The sequence below is a fragment of the Helicoverpa armigera genome, chromosome 2, assembly GCF_030705265.1.
Source record: "Helicoverpa armigera isolate CAAS_96S chromosome 2, ASM3070526v1, whole genome shotgun sequence".
Lineage (NCBI taxonomy): Eukaryota > Metazoa > Arthropoda > Insecta > Lepidoptera > Noctuidae > Helicoverpa > Helicoverpa armigera.
Window position 1 is genome coordinate 9,023,180 of NC_087121.1, and position 21,617 is coordinate 9,044,796.

Below are 21,617 nucleotides of genomic sequence, written 5' to 3' on the forward strand. Positions count from 1 at the left end.
ATTATTTCCTTAAAATGTTTTAACCTTGGAAGCAGACAAAGGACCATTTATATCTAGGTACTGGTACGAATTTACTTCAAAATGCGGTAGTGGCGTCAGTCATTTCGGCTTAGACGGGCTCTCATTTAAATTACCAAGTATAAAAACCTTCATAATATAAATTACTTTCAAAGTCAAAATGCTGATTAAATATCTATGAGGATACTATTCACCATAAAAACCAAATCCTATCGGCCCTTACAAATGTTAAACAAGAGAAGACCAAAAGTCATAAAATATAATCTGGGAGCAATATTAAACTACACGTGTGGCCTTATAAAGATAAGGTAAACAGTTCTTTAGATTTATTGCACATTATAAATTAGTATTAAGTATGGATATGCGTTTGATAGGCCGTTATTATTTATTATATTAGAAGAGGCCGTTGGATTTTATTTGATGGGATCTGTTAGTTGTAATTTACGAGATGATATCAGAAGCAAAAATAGAGGACTGCTTATTATGTACTTTTTACGGTATCCTTAAAAAAGTTCCTTTACCGAAAACTTCTTCGGTCTCATACCAAAGTTACTTAAGATGCGACTACCGGTAGTAAGTTTTTGTTTTAATTACCGTAAACATTGAAAGTTAGACTTTATTTCCGTGTAGTTACGTTGCATTTTTAGTCGTTACCTAAAAATAACTTGCCATTCTGTTAATGGGCTTCGGGTTTAAGTCGTCAAGTGCTTCTTCCTTCCATAAGTAAAAAAATATTTAAGTAGCAACACTTGAAGCCATGTGCTATGCATAAACAAACTCAAGTCGCAAAACTTAAAGGCAAATTCAATTTACCGTTTTTTGCTGGCAAAAAAATGCGTGTTAAAGTGGTCTGGACGTGGTCTTATTCGTCAAACCAAATAACATTTCGAAAGGGTTAGCTTTTTTGCAACAGGACTTGAACATTAAAATTTATAAATTGTATAGAATCAGTTTGACAAATGTAAATTGGGAATCGTAAGTAAATTCAAATCTTGTTTCAATTTCCTACCTAGTACCTACGTAGTGGATTGTACATTTACTAATAGTTTATTGTGTAATTTAGAAATTATAAGAAGTTTATGATTGTTTTTACTTAAATCTACAATTCCGTATCAACCCTTAAGGTTACAAAAACCATAAATGGAATACAATCTACATCTTCTAAGCTCCTTAGACAACAAACTACATAGTATGACGTCACGCTACTCAAGCAAGACCATAACAACACATTTGCTCATAACTACGTCGTTACGACTCCTCCACTCACGCAGACGTCTTGAGGTTCCGACACAGCCTTCAAATTGTTATGTCCCTAATAAAAACCCAATTAGTGTTATTACATACAAAATTACTGTACTATTGACCTTATGACTCTAATGAGATCTTAAGCATAATTATGGAGCCTCTATTGTTGAAGAAAAATAGGACGTTCGAAAAATATTTACTTAAAGTAAAAATCTTGAGTTCTAATCAAATACACGTGCCGTTTTAATAAAGGAAAAGCTTTAAAATATAACTGAATATTTTCAGGTATTTGACCTTTGACCAGGTTTAGCTGTAAGGACTTTGTAAACTACTCAATTCCTGTAATTGAATTCCTGGAAAATATTTTAGCTAAAATAGCAACACTTAATTCTACAGACTACATTATTGATAATGAAATAGATTGTTAACAACAGCCCACATAAGTAGTGTTAACAAACTTAATAATAACAAAGTGTCCAAAACAAAAGTGTCAACAGAGAATATGGGTCCATAATAATGCGTCTTGTCCAAAGCAAACAAAAATTCCAAACCGACTCTTGAGAGTAAAATGAAGATTGATAAATCGTCGGTGGGCCCAACATAGTCCTTGGGGGACCTCTTGTATTTTCATTTTATTTTTCAATACGCAGCTGAGCTCTAAGGCAAATAGACCTGTCAGCAGCTTTAAACCTCAGAATGTGTTTTATGGAAGAATTTATCTGACATTTGTACAGAAACCTTATGTTGTTGGCGTTTCATAATATGTTGTGTGGCTTATGAACGATGGGGAGGTATTTTGACTCCCTTTTGCGTTTTTCGCGGTTGCTTTATGTATGAGTTTGTTTTTCTTTTCTGTTTGTGCATTTGCTGGATTGTTTGTGTTATTACAATCATCATTGCAAATATGTATACTTTATTTATTTTTTATTTAAATTCGTGAAAACTTCAATGATTGTATGTGAATGCGTATCAAGTGGTCCAACTTATGAATAAGTACATCGAGCTCGGAGCTTATTATGTCTTACCTACAGGACAAAAATAGTCAACTCATAATTTCACAGTCTTAGTTCTGTTTCTAGTTTAGAATACAGCGGATTAATGCTAGCTATCATAATTCCAATAATTATTATTACAACTAGAGGTAATAACAAGGAGTCAGGCCTATAACTACTAATGATAATTGCTTACAATCTAATTAAAATGGGCATTTAGCTTTATTTCTAGTAATCGGCCTCGTTATACCCTAAATTGCTTAGCTGATCGCAATACGTTCCCTGAATGAAAGATTGAGGTCAATTAACGTTATATTTAGTTTTGGTATAGAATTTCTATCCCAAATTAATGGTTAACGAGTGAAACAATCATATAGGTATTATTGAAGCGATTATTACGTATAATTTTCTCCCGCGACGTGGCTTGTGTCTTCTCATTTCTGTCATGCTTCTGGTATTTGGGAGCCATTTAAATTCAAAACTATGAGTAGAAAAAAGTAATAATAGCAATACCAACATTTGGAACGTTAACCTCGGCATAGAATTATTTAATGTTCCTTATAATATTGGATAGTACGTATAGAACTCGTTCTGATCTTTTTTTGTTTTGTTCACAGAACTACTCCTAGGCACTCTTCGAACGCACCAGAAGGCTGCTTGTGATGAAGAGATGGTCACACTCATATGTCCTCGAGGCACGACCATCAGTATCCAAGTGGCGCAGTATGGAGCTTCAGCTTCCCAAGGATCCTGTGCCTCAGACCTGGCGGAGTATCAGCCCGTAGCTGTGGAGGTCGTTGGAGACACGTCCTGTGTTTGGCCTAGTGCCTTACAGGTTAGTTGAATTCTGAATCTAAGTAGCTTTAGAATACGTCACAATTTACTTTGTCAACTCTTTTTAGGAAGATTAAAAGAATTCTACAGTCACAGTCCTTGCCTTGTAAGACTTAATTTGAGTTTTGAAGTAATAGTATTGACATAGATAGTAAACTGTTTTGCTGATATCATAACCGAGCTCCGCAAAATCATAATTTAACCTCCAAACTCCAGTTTGATAATGTTTGCTTTGCCTATCCATTTTACATGATTATAATCCTTTGAAACTGCGGCCGAATTTCCGATAGAGCTTAAACAATTCCAATATGTTTCACGAGTAGTGATTTAGAAGAACAGATATGTAGAATGTAATGTATGAGCACATTAGTCATTTAAGTTTGGTAAGCGAGCTTGTAGTTTAAGAGATTCACGGGTCGATTGATAAGGTTAAGCAACGCGTGATGATGTCGGTCGTTGGATGGGTGACCGTTTATCGGCCACAAAGCTCCATTAAAGTTAAAGCTTGATTAAATCTATTGCTGACATTTTTTATCTTAATAGATTTAAAGAAGCTTTGACTTTAATGGAGCTATGTGCAACTGACGGTAAGTCGTGACGAGGTCATGAGTGTTTCAAATACCCCACATAGTTGACTAGACTGATGATACTGATAAACGATAAACAAATCTAATAAAACTTTCTTCGTATTTCTTGATTCATTCAAAAATCACTTTTGTAATTCCAATTCAAAAGTCATCTAAATCATTATAGCGCTTTTAATTTACAAGAACAATACATCTTTTGTTTGATTCTTACTTTATCAGACCAGCATAAATACAGAGTTAATTTTGCATCCATAATAATAGTATGGTAAGGATTAAGTCCTTAACCCTATTCACATTGTTAATTGAGGTCGGAGTTTTTCTGTTCCCTCTTGTTCCGTCAGTTGTCATTTGTCATTCCCTTTCATTTGCCTAGTAAACCTCTATACATTATAGTATAGTATAGTCAAACTGTAATAATAATACTGGCAGGGTTTAAAGCAGCTTTATTTTTTTCAGTCATACCTAGATCCTGTAATGTATCACACTACATATAGCTATTACAATGACAAAAAGTTCGATCACTCATGTCTGTTTTTTACCGGATGCGTGAAGTTGCCTCTGAAACTATTTATATAACATATAGTTTCATATTTTTAGTACCGTAAATAAAAAAAAAAAACTCGTAATAAAATTGTAGCTCGTTAGTAATTTTGCAACTTACGTGAATATTATAATTCACAATTATTGTTTAGTTTATAACCCTTTCATTTACAATAATGTATATTGTAAGCATAAAATTAACCTTCTATAATTATATACAATATATTTATAGTTATAATAATGTTACAACACAATTTTCTTTGTTAATTATAATTAGCATTATGTTTGTGGCAATATATTGAAAATGTACACAAAGCCTACCACTAAATGTTGGAGAAATATTATTCAACTAATTCGAAAACAAAATAATGATAAAGTTCTTATTGAGATAGAATGATAAGAGTAAATTTTACATCCTCCGAGCCTTTTTCCCGAACTATGTTGGGGTCGGCTCGGATAAGAGTAAATACTGGTTGAAATTAAGTTTTAACTAGATTCGTTACAAGTGAATTAGAATTATTATGTTATGTGATTATAAGTCATATGACTTAAGTTGAAAAGGAGAAAGCGTTCACACATGCTTCGAGGCACATAGGTTCGGCAGTTGGATTAAAAGTACCTATTCTACGTCCTTTCTCAGGCTATAGGGTAAAAGTCACACATTTGAATCGCTTTAGTAGTGGATTGAGTTTAAAAATTGAACCATCTTTTTCTATTTCATTTGCCTCTATTCATATGTTATTGAACATGAAAATCTTTATCTATGATTAAGCTAACTAATTTTCATATGCATTCTGTTACATTGAATGTGTGCGCAGGATCTTTATGGATTGCTATACAGCCACTTCTTCCTGCATTGTAATCCTTTAAGACATAATTATCGATATCGATGGGCAATAAATAGTAGGGCTAAGATGGACCACACAGCAATATTGTAGAACACACAACAACAGTAGTAGCAAACACATTTGATATAAGTGCCTAAATATGTCTTAAAACAATAAGTACATACCAAGACCGAATAAAAACTCTTTCTGTATTAATTTGTGGCCTTTATCTTGATATTTGACAAACTGACGGCGAATTTATTCCGACAGGAAATATTAGCTTCTAATTTAATAATTAAGTATTCGTGCTGAATTCTGATCACGCTATAAAATAACCACTTGCGTGCTTCCTTGGCTTGATTTAGTTTTTAATAAATTCATTTGGGCATAATTTTGCTCTCCTATAATATTTTCTTTCATTGTGAAAGTATTAACTTTCGTAATTGGAAGTTTTTTTGCTTTGGTATCAATTGAACCTATAATCTCTAAAATGGTCTAGTCAATATGACTTAGGTAAAAAAGTCTTGTTCCAATATATTCTGTGACATATTTCGCTATATGTCGAATACAAAGACATTACAATCGGACACGAACATTGATTTCAAATAAACGACTACACTCGATTCAAAAGCACCAATTCTGTAGCATTCCAACATAACAGCGAACGTTTAAATTTTATGCCTTTTGAAACAGCCATTCAGTAAAATGCCTGTTCCTTTTTTAGCAGATTTTATTAGTCATTCTGATATGTTTAGGCTATAATTCGGTTTTACGAGCAGCTGCCAATCTTGTCAGCTTTCTCATAATCCAGCATTGTATGCCAGATTGCTCTCATTCCACATTTTCACTACGTACCTATATATTTTTCTTACGCACAACTTGGGCTTACAAAAATATAGGTAGCTATGATTTGCTTTTGTTTTTTTTTATTATACGTACCAATGTTAGAACGAGAGATTTTGTTTTCTTTAGAATGTTTGGCGGAATATATGGCGCTGTGAAAATATGTATATGTGTTGTTAATATAAATTGCAGGTACATATTTTACCGCTGTGATGTTCGATATTTCAATGAAGTTGCTTTTGGATATGAATATAATTTGATTCGTCAATCAAATATAAAATAGTGTTACGGTGCAGTGAAATCTGCTGTATAAATATTTTGAATTATATGGTTTTAGGAATTTGGTTGTTATGAAGATACATTCTCAAAACTTCCACTATTTTCGCTAATTATATCTATGAACATTTATTATTAGTAATAGGTACTGTTTCGAATGAGTGGAAAAGTTTGTACCTAATTTCATTTCTCTACACTTAAATACATTTATTCTATTCTCTATTAATATCTCGTCAGTCATTGAATCCCGATAAACCCAACCAAACTCTGTAATTGAAAGACTCTTCAAATAATCTGAAACTAGGTACTTAATACAATCAAATTAATTCTGTTTACAGCCCCTTCAAAATAGACACAACTCACTGATTTAAACTTCCCTGCTTATAAACTGTTAAGTACCTTCAGGCTAAGAGTTACTTCAAGTATTTGAACTAAAGTTTGTTCAGAATAGGCATACTAACAAATGTGCTCAGTATTCCTTGTTACAGACTGTGGTGGAAGCTTGTCAGAAGAAGCGACAGTGTAAATTTCACACGAGCCCCAAGGCGTTTGGCGTGGATCCCTGTCCGGGTTCTAGAAGGTTCGTCGAGGTCGCCTACAAATGCCGTCCCTGTGAGTAACTATTGTTATAATACATTTGTAGAACAACGATGTCATATCCTATGAATGGAGATTTAAAAATAATCTAATCGTTTATTGGTATTTAGGTACCTACTTATAAAGTTAATCATCGAAAATACCCCGCAAAAAATACTCACACACAAATTACACTCTCAACTAACAATATTTTAGAAAATAATTTAAATTAAATGATATTACAGAATGTTAAATGTCAGACAACTATGTACGCAAGTGCAATAAATAAACGCATAGGAACGCACTAAGAAATTCGAAACATTTTTCATTACTGCAACACGAATTTATCAATTCAAATACGTTCTATTGGTCTCTCGATAATCTTCTCCAAAGAGCATTTTTAAAGCGTTCTTGATGATAAATTCCTTTTTGATAGAAATGTGAAACGAGATTTGAATTCAATTCGATTCGATTTATTTCGGAGTTGTCTGTCTGGTTTCTTTGTGTAACTACTATTTGTTTGAGCTCTCAAATCGTATTGGTGCTGGCCGAATAATGGGGGAATAAGGAAGAGACAAATTCTGCTGACGCAGCAGATTTTTAAATTTAGAATTTATTAATTCTTTTGAAATTCTCTTTTTGAAGATTTTAGGTTCTGGTATATTTTTGCGCTTTTTATTTTCAGATTTAAAAATAAATATTTTTTATTGCGATTTGAATAAAAATTATTATTATCTTAATTTGTGCACTTAAGTTAATCAAAAAGTATTCTCTAAAATAATGAGTTATTGGCATTCAGACTTTTTTTCGCCTGTTGTAAGTAAGAAATTGTTTACTGAGTTTAGTCCAAAAGCTTGATTTTATTTGAGACTTAATTCAAATACCTACTGTCTTTAATTTAAATAACTTTGTAAATTAGATATTATTTAATTAAGATCACATCTATAGATGTAGATTTGGAGTGACTTAAATCAATATGGTTCTCCATATTATTAGATTTTTCAAAACTCTAAAATAAAATTTTCTTTCAATACCGTTACACAATACTGAAACCTTCTTGTAACCGTCAAACTCGTTTTTCTATATCTTTTGTTATAAGGCCAATTTCTTCTTATTTTCAACAATATTGTCGGCCTTCGAAGAATCAAGCTTCTAAAGGTTTTCTTTTGTTTTTCTTAGAATGAAAGAAATATTTCCCAGCCTTGTTTTTTTATTATCTTGAATGAAATTATTAGTCCTATAAACTCTTGAGGCAAGGAGTGGTTCATGTCTTAGTAACAGCCTCAAACCTTAATAAAATAAGGGAAAAAAGACTTCGTTTTTCATAGTGAAACCTCTCTAGGGATGGGTGTTCTTCAATTAACAAATACAAATTTATCGCTTCTAATCCAATAAAGAGTAGGTATTTGTAATTGTATCGTGTTATGTTATAATAAGGAAAATGGATTGACCGAAAATCTAAAAAATTCAGCTTCTATTCACTCAATATTGTTTAACCGCTTGTATGTCGCTAATTATAAAACAATAGAAAATCTATTTTATTGTGTCTTGCATATACCAAGGCTCCGGCATACAACAGGTTCAGCATACTTAGTTACATATGGTAAATAAATGTATTACATCATATTTATTTTGTCAACAGATGAGTTCCGTAGTAAAGTCGGTTGTGAGAATGACGTCCTACACCTGAGCTGCAACCCTCACTCCAGGGTGGCGATCTACTCAGCCCAGTACGGCAGAACAGAGTACGATTCCATCCAGTGCCCACAGCCTAGAGGAATGAAGGAAGAAAGTAAGTAGAAACAACATTTTGTACAACTATAGTACTTATCCTACTGTCTTCTGTTTATCACCCGTGGATTTTCTGAACAGCGTTTTGACGCGTGACATATTCCGAGCGACAAAATCTTGTATCGCGCATTCAGTATGTCATTGTTTGAACCTGTAGTTGTCAATTGTTTGTTGAGAACTAAAATTCGCTAGTGAGAAAGTGTCTACTAGTCTTAGGTTTGGTGGTAGGGTAACATGGTCATCCTCCTTTATAAGCTTAAACTAAGTATCTCTATTTAATCATCAGGGTTATATTAATGTTAAGTCTAACATATCAACATTTTGTGTCAGTATTACATTGAGACTAAGAATACTAGGTATCATTCCTCGCAGGACGATGAGACACTAGCAACAATATGTCTCAGTTAAACGTCTAGAAACTTCCTTTTTTAATCCATTATCTACTTTTTCCTTTTCGTCACCAAACTCCATTCACCTGGAAAACTCATCACGTTGTTTCTAATCTGTTTTGTTTCTTTCTGTCGACATTTTTGTTCGCGTATTTTTGTTTCATTTGCTCGTGTCGTGAATGATGGATGAAATGTCATCAGCCATCGATTCTATTTGATGTAGCTGGGAATTGTTTAAGGCGTGTTTATCTGAAAATGTTGTCAATTTAGTCTATAGAAGCAATCCGTTGAAAATAGATCAAATTATCGTTTTGTTGCTGGGAGTTGTGGTTTGGTAGAACTGAAATAAAAGGCTTAAATTTGATGATGCGTTCGAACTTTCTGATTTGTACAAGCAATATGGGAATAAATAACACGCTAGAGATAAGGAGAATAAGATGACAGGAAACTTAATTTAACATAATCCTCCGGCTGGTGTAGTAGGGTAAAAACAAATTGAAGAACGTGAAATTTAAATTCAGAATCTACCAAGTATTTGCGCTCACAACCAACACACAAGGAAAGCAGTTACAATACCAATTCTTTGATCAAAAATATGACGCTGCATTTTCAAACCAATCGGACGCGCCGATCGTTTTTCACAATTGTCATTAACTTGTCATCAATATTCAAAGCTGTCTGATATCACTAATCTCTTACCAAATGGACAGTTCGAAAGCCTGGCATTTGCATAAATAAATGGAGATAAAAATTAAACGTTCCTAAAATGTGGCAATATAATATTACGACGAACAATAGACGTTGATAGAAAATTAATAAGCACATTTTAGCACTTTTATCATCTGAAATTCATTCGCAAGGAAACCTAATTTCAAAATGAAAGCGTTCCACGGTCGGAATCGCTAATATAATTTTAACGTGTAAATTCAGCCCATTGAAGCCTGTTTATTGAATAAATTATTTAGATTCTTACGTTTTAGAAACGCAAGGATGAGCGGATTTGGATAATACTCTAATTGTTTTGAAATTAAATTCTATTATACAATTTAATCTATTAAGACGCCATTCTGAAGGTGACCTCGAAAGTAGGTTATTCAGAAGAAAATTTGCATTTCAACAACAATATTAAAAGTTAAGGTTTATTTTAGTAGCACGTGTAAGTTGAGACTTTAAAGAAATATCTCAGAAGTTAACGTATAAAGGAATAAAACCTAATAGGGGCTTGCGCAGATGACCGACTTTACTGTTTTATTGTGTTTGGCCCACTTACGACTTATTTGTGGCTAACACAATGTAGAAGTTGCGATTGTGCTCAGTAATATCGAAGCCATTCAAACCACGTCCAGTAACTGGGCTCCCATAGATGAAAACTCAATTGAATGTTTCTAAGTAACTCGATGGAAACCTAAAATATCATTCAATTTTTAAAATTGAGAATGTAAACAAAAGCAAAAATTATTCGTTTGCAATTCAAATAGCATAGAATTCTATCATTTGAAATTCGAACGCCATAAATGAATTCGTTCGAATTATAAATCAAATTATTCGTTCGGATATTCATCCAAACAGTGTTCGATTGTTCGTTCTAAATGCGTCTCTCTAATTTTAGTTGGGTTTACCGCACTCCATGCTATGTAAAAGTGCTTACCGCATATAATGCCACCCTAAGTGAGCGATAAACGGGGGCTGGAAAACATCAAATCGATAATGGCCCTCATTATACTGCCCATCTTATGTAGCTGAAACATTTTACGGACCCTTACATTTCTGACTGTTTTCATGTTGTAAGATGAGGTTATTATTTTTGACATAATTCTTGCGTAACAACGTGTATAACCGGTTAATATTTCCTGGTTTATTATATTAGCCAGCAAAATAGTGACATTCTTGTATGTATTGTATGCCTAGAGTAAAATAAGATGATCATTCGACTGATATAACAGTTAACAAGGCATAAGATTCGATTAATAAACGCTCATATTGAGTTGACGGTCTAGGTCGCTAGCGAGAGCTGAGCGAGGCTCACTGGCGCGATCCCTAGAGGCATGTAAAATGCACGGACTAGTAAAAAAAGTAAGGACTCCGCGTCACCTACATAAAAGTGAAGCACCCAAAACAAGCCGGCTCCGTGTAAATACGAACCAACACGCACACACTTACATAAACATAAGCCGATAGACCGCCATTACGCTCGCGACCATCATCGGTGACAGTTCATATTTTTCGCGTATAAAAAATTGTCATAATGCCGTCATGTGTCGTGAAATGGTGCAAAAATAATACCACTTTACACAAAAAGTGCCAAGGGATTACTTTTCACAGGTAAGCCAGTTCTAATAACATTATTTTCTGTCCTTTTTTAAATAAAAATGATAACAATATTTGGAACACAAAAATAGCCAGTGTGGCCACGAAAAAAATAAGGACTTTACCCGAAAAAGTGGGTAATCCATAATGTTCTTGGTAGATACATTTTCTTTATTTCTTTGTAGGTTTCCTACCGGAAATGAACCTTGGAAAAATGATTGGGTGAGAATAATAAGGAACTCTAGAGGTCAAGAAGATTGGACCTCAACCAAGAGTAGTGTGGTATGCAGCATACATTTTGATCAAAATGATTTATATACCACGTCAAAAGGACGCCGTCGAGTAGTTACCTATGCAGTTCCAAAGTTGGTAGGTATTCTTGTTTGTATTATATCAAGCCTCGCTGGTCTAGTGGTCGCAAGCGCGAATGCTGTTCATGAGGTCTCGGGTTCGATTCCCGGGTCGGGCCGAAATCGCTTTGTGGGTTTTAGAAACTTTCACAAAGCAGCCCATAGTCTGGAAGTTTGTGATTGATTCACCCGTGCATCGGAGAGCACGTTAATGTCGGTCCTGCGCCTGATCTCTCTCCGGTCGTGTCGGATTGCCGTCCCATCGGGCTATGAGAGTAAAGGAATAGTGAGTGCACCTGTCTCTGCGCAAATGCTTATGCACTATAATATGTCCTGCGCAGCTGGCTGATCTCCTTATGTGAGAACAGCCGCCGTTGCCGAAATCGGCCTTGGACGCCATATATATATATATATATATATATATTATTTGTCATACAAGAATGTACACTGTGGTCAAGTAATATTTTAGTCTAAAACTTGAAAATAGAGTTTGCTTTCTTATCATTTCTTTAAGAGCTAACGCGACTTTCTGTATTCATTGTTGTTTTCTTGTAGCTATTATTTGAACCGCCCATACAAGAAGAACAACCTAATGTTGAACCCGAAACTACGAGTAGTTTTCAAGCATATGTATATGGTGAACAATCGTCATTAGGATCAGATCAAGTATGTTCATAAATTATTTGTTTATTATTGATTCCACAATGTTGCGTAGACAAAAATTGGACTTAACGCTGTAATCATGTCGATTGATTAGTAGAGCTTACATTTTGTTTTAATTCAACTCGACTCAAAATGTATTCTGATTGTTTTAAGGCACCACCGCCACCCACAAACCCTAGAAGTGCTTCTGAACAGCCTACAGGGTCATGTTCACCTTTACCGTCAGCTCAAGTATGTATAAGTACTTTTAAGTGTAATAGTGTGCAGTGCAACTTAGAAAACTCAATTTGATTCTCAATATATCAAACTTTTTTTCAGGTACCCCTGCATCCAACGATTGGATTGCTGTACGATTCGCCCAGGAAACTACGTTTAAAAAAAATTATAGATAAGAAAAATATCCTGATTGAAACTCACAGGAAAAAAATTAAATATCTTAATCAAAAAGTAAGACGTTTTCGGATGAGAAATCAATCCTTAAAAGCCATATTACACAATTTAAAACAAGATAATTTAATTAACACTGATCTGTATAATAATTTAAACCAAGACATTGTTGCTGTAAATATTTTCAATAATTATAATAGAAAGAAACTAAAAAAACACATTAAATACTCCCAAGCTATTAAAAAGTTTTGTCTAACATTAAATTTTTATTCTCCAAAGGCGTATGATTACGTAAGACAATCGTTTAATACTTGCCTTCCTCATCGCAAGACTCTGGCAAAATGGTATGGGCATATAGAAGGGGCCCCAGGGTTTACTGAGGAATCATTTCGAGCATTAAAGGCGAAAGCACAAGTTAGTCAGCATAGAACACTGTGCTCTTTAGTGTTCGACGAAGTTGCCATTAAGCCTCAAAAAATATGGGATGGCAAAAAGTATATTGGGCTAGTGGATATGGGAACAGGCGTAGAAGAAGGTGCTCCCGAAGCTACTCAAGCGTTAGTTTTCCTTCTTGTAGGAATAAACCATCGGTTTAAAATACCTTTGGGATACTTTTTGTGTGCAGGAAGCCCAACGGGGGAACAAAAGGCAAACTTAATTAAATTGTGTTTAGTTAAGTGTTTTGATTCGGATATTGATGTCGTGTCTCTCACTTGTGATGGACATTCGACAAATTTTTCGGCACTAGAATTACTCGGCTGTAATCTGGATCCAGAAACATTAAAAACAACTTTTAAACATCCACTTTGTGAGTCTGAAGTGGCATGTTTTCTCGATCCCAGTCATGTAATTAAATTGTTGAGGAATCATTTCGAAGCGAAGGGAGAATTTTTAAATGGCAATGGCAGCAAAATTAAATGGAGCTTATTAAGAGAACTAAATAAGCTTCAAGAAGAAGAGGGCTTGCATTTAGCCAATAAATTGACTAAAAAACACATTCATTTTAAAAACAATATTATGAAGGTTAAGCTGGCTACTCAAATTTTTAGTACAAGTGTTGCACAAGCTTTAAATATATGTAGAGAAGAATTAAAACTACCCGAATTTCTCGATTCTGTAGCCACAGAAAATTTTGTAACTAAAGTTAATGACATGTTTGACGTATTTAATTCTAGAGCTATGACTGAATTCAACTTTAAAAAACCAATATGCTCTCAGAACAAGAATGAAATATTTCAGTTTTTAAATGAGTTAAAAAATTATATATGCGATTTGAAAATAAAAGCGAGCACCAAAAGGAAAATCAAAAAGGAAGATAGGTATTTAATTACCAGATATTATAAACCGGTCATAAAAGCACAGTGCAGTAGGGGTTTCATTGGTATTTTAATTAATATATCAAGTTTAAAATATATGTATGAAACCCTTATTGAGCGTGAAAAGCGTTTGCTTTTCTTACCGACGTATAAACTTAGTCAGGATCACCTTGAAATATTTTTTTCTTGTATCCGAATGCAATGTGGATCTAATGACAACCCAAACGTAAGACAATTCAAAGGCGGGTACAGAAAACTACTTGCACATTTGGAAATAAAATGTTTTAGTACCGGTAATTGTGTACCTTTAGAACAATTATCAATATTAAATTGTAGTTCTGCAACTCAAATTATTAACTCAACTACTCAGTCATATCGCCACAAGGAGGAAGATGAGTCCATTTCCTCTCTAACATTTCTTCAGGAAATGCCTGAATGTGATGCCGAGCTCATTGAACGGCTAGATGTAGAAGAATTGAATGATTTTAGAAAATTAATAATCGGATATGTTGCGGGTAGTGTGGTCCATTTTATAAATAGAAACATAAACTGTTGTAAATGTTTAGCGCGTCTATCGACGTCTGAAAGACTTTACTTTCACAAATTAATAAGTTTGAAATCTAAGGGCAGATTAATATTTCCGTCTGAGGATATGTACAAAATATGTTATATTTGTGAAATGGTGGTTAGAAAACTTATGAAAGAAAATATAACCATTTATAGTGAAACTCAATATAAATATATTTTAAATAAAATATTAGAAAAGTTTATAATGAACAACAATATATTTTTAAATTTAGAAGAAGAACACGCATTTGCTGGATTGGAACATAAAATTAATTTGATTAAATGTATTGCGGAAAAATTTCTGAGCATTAGATTTCATCATATTTCAAAAATGGAAGGAATTTCTAGGTCCACCGAAAGTAAGAGGCAGGTATATAAAAAATTGACTATACATAAAGGTTTTTAAATTATATTATCACCATAGTTCGCAGCTTTCTGATTATATTTGTCTACTATTACGTTTATAACAGTCTCACTCACATTAATTTAAAAAAGTTAACATTATTACCTATTCAATAAAAAAAGACCAAAGTTATACATGAAATACGGTAGTAAGCCATCGCGCTTGAATACTGAATCATGCTATAAGGATCATTTTTGTGCAACGATCGCCGCGCTCGACGCGGATCGCGACGAGGCGCGTGGGCTGCGCGAGCTTCATACAATATTGAGCTGTTGATGCGAATAGTAGAACATTGTTACGATTAGGATTACCGAATGTCCTTATTTTATTATGTTTCTTTTTGTGTTGGTAAATGACCTTACTTACGTGTCAATTTTCAATTTCATTTTTATTTTATTTTATAAGTACTTTGAAAATAAATCACTCAAACGCACATTGTATTATTATTATTAATTGTATTTTTTGTATTTTTTTCTAAAATCTACCTCCATATTTATTGCACACCGATGGCAAAGAAGCAAATTAATTATATTATTACTTCCTTTTACTTTTCTTTACATTCAGATGAAACCAAAAAAACTGAAACTCAACCAAGATAATTATAGGTAAGTAATTTATATCGCCATTCCGATATCAGATTGGAGGCTCACCAATTTCTTTTTATTTAAACTGTGTGTGTCAGAAACCCGTCACTTTGATACACACAATGATGGGAGAATTATTTGTTAGCTGGCATCCCCGTAACGCATACATTGACAGAACAAAAGTTGCTTCACTTTCTAGTATCGCGGCGCGGAGTCCTTACTTTTTTTACTAGTCCGTGGTAAAATGTAATTGAATTTTTCCATGTGTAAATTCTCCCTTGTGGCCCAAAGTCTGGCTTTTGCCTGCTCGTGTCAATAGGCTTGCTCTCACAAAGGACCTAAAACTTCGATATTTATGAAACGTAGACCTTTGAGGAATTAAACCGTAGTTATTGCATGAATATTTCACTGAAATGGATTTATAATTTAACAATTTTCGTTTAACGTAATCATACTTTTCCCTTGTTGAATAATGTTCGACTATCGCCGCCGCAATTATTTCGATTTTAACTAAAAGCGCGTCGCAATTACGGATGCATTGCTTTTAAATTGCGTGGTGTCGGTTACTCTTTTTGTGTTTTAAATAATAATTATTTGTTACATTTCATAGGATAGAGTGGCAGCAACATTTTTTTTTTTTTTTTAATCTACTCACGATATACCTGGGTTTAGAAAGAGATGAAATCGTGGAGTTATCGTTTATATTTTACATAGTATTAGGTGCTAGGGTGAATATTTCTCATTGTTGGCTGTATAACAACACTACACCCACGCCTGTGTGAATTCAACTTTTGTCAGAGTTTCTCTGCAGAGTTCTAAACCTCGTAATGGTCTTTCTAATTTTGTTCCCCAGTTTCCGTAGAAATTGCACTGTTAGGACGTTTTAGGAGTCTTCATTTTGTACTTACTATAACATTAATGAGGAATGCTTGGGTACTGAAATTTTATCACTGTTCCATGTTTGAAGTTTGAATTTATCCGGAGAATTTTGAGACTGTGTTAAGCGACCTCCTTGTGTAAGGAGCCCAAATATTTACGAAAAAGATTTTATGGGTAATAAAACTTTTTTTCTCAGCCTGTTTGGAGCCATATGCTACGGAGACGGCGATGAGGGAGTGCCACGGCAAGAGAAGATGTGTTCTCTCAGCTGACAGCAACATGTTCGGCAGGCCGTGCCGATCTGGGAGTCGAACCTACCTCAAAGTTGTTTACACTTGTGGTGAGTCTGTGAGAATGTTTTAAAGCTCGTAAGTTCAGCAATTAAGTCGTAAAATGCTTTTAAACAACGTGCAGGTTTAATGGCCGTTTTAAATGTTGTTTTTATGGAGGAAAGTGTATGGTGAGCGGTTAAGTGCACGCCTTACGCAAGATTTTGCAGCGGTTTAAATCAATTATGAGAGTAGTTATTGAGATTTAATAAACAAAGTGAAATAACGTTTTAAAGGTGATAATTTTATCGCTATAACTTTTTAAACAAGATCTTTTTTTAGGGTTCCGTACCTCAAAAGGAAAAAACGGAACCCTTATAGGATCACTTTGTTGTCCGTCTGTCTGTCTGTCTGTCTGTCTGTCTGTCTGTCTGTCTGTCTGTCTGTCAAGACCCTTTATCTCAGGAACGCGTGGACGTATCAAGCTGAAATTCACATGAAATACTCAGGTCTATTGTCCCTTTAAGCTGTGAAAATATCAAACTTCTAAGCCAAGCCAATCAAAAGATACAGCCGATTATGTCGATATTTTCAACAAATTTTCGACACTCGCAAGGGAATCAAAACCTACAGGATACTTCCCGTAAACTCAGAGTCTTGAAATTTGGCATGAAGCATTGTCATATAATGCAAATATAGGAAAAATTCCGAAAATCTCATTTTTTTAGTTATATAATATAAAAAAATATATTTTAATAAAATGAAACTTACTACCTTATTTCTCACGAACGAATAAAGGTATCAAATTGAAATTTATACCAAATACCTATGTCTATTGTCCCTTTATTCAGTGAAAAAATCAAACCTCTAAGTTAACGCTATCAAAAGATACAGCAGTTATACCGACACCTTAGACGAATTTCCGTCACACGCTAGGGAATCAAAACCTACAAGGTACTTCCCGTGAACTCAGAATCTTGAAATTCGGCAAGAAGCGACGTTATATAGTACAGATAAAGGAAAAATTGCGAAAATGATAAATTTGAAGTTACATAAAATATTAAAATATTATTTTTGCTTACATGACATAAAATATTTTTTTAATGATTATAAACTTACTACCTACCCTTTTTCACATGAACACGTAGAGATATTAAAGTTGAAATTCATATCAAACACTTCTTAAATATAATTGCCTCTAAACTGTGAAAAATTTTAAATCATTCAAAGGTCATTGGGCACCTTAGTATGGAAACCATACCCACGGCGGATTCATCGGATCATTACAAGTCGTCAGGCAGTTTCGAAAAAAACCTGAAACTGGAGCTCGTTAGGTGATTAATCCCTCAAAAATAAAAGATCCCATTAGTAGTGAATTCTCATCACCTAAAATAAAATAAGCTCCAACACAAGGTTACGTTATAAATTGTAAAGGAGTTCCCATAACTATATCTGATCTTTGCTATCGATCCCACAATGACAATCAAACCTATCTATGTGGAAAGTCTTCGCCGATACGAATAAAATAAGCCCAAAGACGTGGTAGTTGCAACATACCATTCAGGAGTTCCCTCGACTCTCTGTAGTCTCCATAATCAAATCAGCTCCAAACCTTCACTGTTTACCAGTACCCTCAAAAATACACTCACATGTCTGGTTTTGACTCGATGCGTGCCTACAATATTCAAGAGTTGCCCTCGATTTCTCAGGGTTTCCAGATCCTCATCAGATCCTGGTCATCCGAATTGGCATCTTCCTTCTTTGTGAAAAGTCTTTAACAATAAAAACTAGCATTGCAACCTGTACAATCCTCTGAAACTGCTTGTCTTTTTTATTTTTCAAACGATCCTGGACATTCGTCTCCATGGAATTTTAATAAAATATTTATATTCAAAGAAACGTCATACCATTCTCCACGATTTAAAACTACTTTGATTCATGTCCGCCACTTTTTACAAAGCGGGTCAGATATGCCCAATGGCCTTTAAGACATGTTGTATATAAAAATAAGAAGACACACAAAATGTTGTATATAAATAACTTTAATAAAATAACTTTTAGAAGGTACTGGCCTACTATTTTAGTTATATTATAAAATAAAAAATATTAACTAGGTATTTTGACTCTCACGAAATTACCATAACTATGATTGTTCTAAACTGAAAGGTTGGCGCGAGACTCACTTTTTATCTATACAGGATTTGTACGGAACCCTCGGTGCGCGAGTCCGACTCGCACTTAGCCGGTTTTATTTCTTGTATAAACCTGTAAAATATACGCATCATTCATACTGCAGAGGATACATATCTAGTTGGTTATTTTGATAAGTAAAATTAATGTATTTGTTAAAAAAAGAATACCGTTTCGTGTTAGTGACAGGTAAAGAAATTGTTATTTTAATAAAACAAATATTTCAGTATTTTCAGACATTCTGTTCCAGTAAATAAAGCTGGTACTTAGATAGGCTCTAAAATAACGAGAAAAAAAATGCTTACTCACATTTAGTTTATTTTAAAGTATCTATCTATGTATCTTTTCTCTCTCTTTTCTCTCAAAAAATAAATGGCAAAAACAAAGCATCAAAACTGTAAAAAAATCAATAATGTAAAATTAATAACTAAATAAATGGAATACCATAATAAACTTACTTATAAACCATAGCGGTCACAGAATAGACAAAGGAATTACACAGAGCGGACTGCCCGCAATTTGTCTGGCAAGCGTTATGGCAATATTGCTCCAAGACTGTTTGTCGTCTTAATCTATGGACGACGTTTGTGTTCCACAGATTTAGGAACAGCTTACATAGTTACGCTCATTTAGTACTTATTGGAACTGCAGACTATTGCACAGTGGTAGAAAATTGTGGACCTTGTTGTCGTAATTGTCATACCAAGTCTTAAAGGGCTTTTGGGTTGCCCCGGGTAACTGGGTTGAGGAGGTCAGATAGGCAGCTCCTTGTGAAACACTAGTACCCAGCTGTATCTAGTTGGACTGGAACGTAGGCAGATGCGGGATTTTAAACGCGGCATCGCTAGTGTCTTACCTATGGGCATGCCACGCTTACGCGCGGGATAGAAAACAATTGACAGCAGCCAGTGCGAAAGATGACCTTCATAACACGTTACGTGCGTAGGAAAACACAACTGTGAAATAGTTATTAAGTTACTGAAACTTTAACATCTCAACTAGCAAACGAGCCCCCATTAATAAGCAAGTGTTAACAGGAACAGCAAAAGCTAAAGCAACAGTGCCAGAAATTCAGGGAATCCTTGTTATATCTCCTAAAAGCGTGAAAGATATATACCCCAACAATGGAGAGTTGCAAACAACAAGAAGACGGCCCAGCCAAACGTATGGCTTTAAAGCTTTCTACATTATTGTCTCCAGGGTCCACTAAAGTGTACAAGCAAACAGTACCGCAGGGTCAATCCTGGTTAGTTATTAATATTTATGAACATCTGCCGACATTATTTCAATCCGCTATCTCCATTTTGTACATAATATTGTCTCCCCAAGATATTAAACGATTTGGAAAGAAAAATACTCCAGAGAATTTATTTTGAATTTGATCGCGAGACAATGTATTTTTTTCGACAGACTTAACCGAAACAAAATCTCTCGATTTAAGAAAGTTGTTTCTTGTCGATCAGTCACGAAGTTTGTTCTGTATTGTTACTGTTTTTTAAAATATTTTTTGGGTGTTTTCTCCGCGTTGTTTCCTTGTCAAATGTTTATTTATTGGAGGTCAGCTGACGGAAGTGTTTCTTTCAGCTTTTTTCGAATGGAACTGCGGTTCCGTAAATCATTTTTGTCACGCTTTTGTCATTGTGTTTTATTTTGAATTTTCTTATAAGCAATATACTTATTTCCCAAGCAAAAGCTATTGAATTGAGAAAAATTTGGTATCCTGTTAATAATATATGAACTTCTGATCGAGTCACGTAATTTTACACGAATGTTGTAGGTTCTTGAATAAATAACGGAATTACTTTTTACATATGTGGTCAGCAGTCACTGGAATTTGAAGTCGATATATTATTATTTATACTATCCAAAATATTTTTAGCACTTTAACCGAATAAAGAAGGAAGCCAGTACAATTATAAAAGTCTAATTTCCGTCTCATAGATTATTCAGGACACAGGAACGAACCTACGGAACTTTTTTCAATCACGATTTTTGCTTTGAACGTCTATATTTCTGGCTTCAAGCACTTCCTGATTATATTGGATCAAAATTTCTAGAAAAAGAATACTTTATGTATGTCATAACCTCGGAGGATAGAATATTCAGTAGCCAATATTTTTTCATCTAACTTAAACCGTTTAATGTTTATACATATTTGCAACATAAATAATTATAGGAACTAAAAATACGTAACATTTATAGAACAATATGTAGTTAAGTGTAACAAAAGTCAAACACTTACTAAAATTGAAAATTAGACATGAATCACTCAAACATATTTTAAGTGATGGAAACATTTTGTTTATTTACCTTAGTCAGACATAGCACCACAATGCAATCGTAACACTAGTACCACGGAGAACAAAATGACTACCGGATATGTCATAACCCAAAATCTCCTAGGAAAGAAGAACGTTCGGGGGACGACGAACGTTACTAGCTCCGTCTTTACATGCCTTCTAGAGGACTCGCTCGTCATTTTCAAAATAAAATCACCAATCAAACAAGACCAATCCTTGACAGATTGTGTTTAATTTGAAAAGCAACCTGAACGTGTTAGTTCCAGTAACTGATCACTTTTACTGTACGTTACCTTGACCTACAAAAAGGCACCTGACCTACCTTCCTTATGGCATCTCCGCTATCTTTCCCCCCTCCGTGACTAAGTCCACATGGCATGTTGTGTACAATATCGGCTGCAATCTCCTGTAACGTGTGTCTTAGGGCTTATGGCCTCAACTCACGCTTAAGCCTCAATTTCCCAGGTTCAGGGTAATGGTACAT

At 34.3% G+C, this 21,617-nt stretch overlaps 1 protein-coding gene across 1 annotated transcript in view; it reads left to right on the forward strand.

Annotated features, from left to right (window-relative positions):
• The window catches only part of LOC135118158 (uncharacterized), a 96,106-nt gene that overhangs the window by 54,758 nt on the left and 19,731 nt on the right, over positions 1-21,617 (forward strand). Inside the window, exons 3-6 of the mRNA XM_064039361.1 lie at positions 2,873-3,090; positions 6,636-6,774; positions 8,381-8,530; positions 16,571-16,714. Coding sequence (XP_063895431.1) covers positions 2,873-3,090; positions 6,636-6,774; positions 8,381-8,530; positions 16,571-16,714 — 651 coding nt within the window. The remainder of the gene's footprint in view (positions 1-2,872; positions 3,091-6,635; positions 6,775-8,380; positions 8,531-16,570; positions 16,715-21,617) is intronic.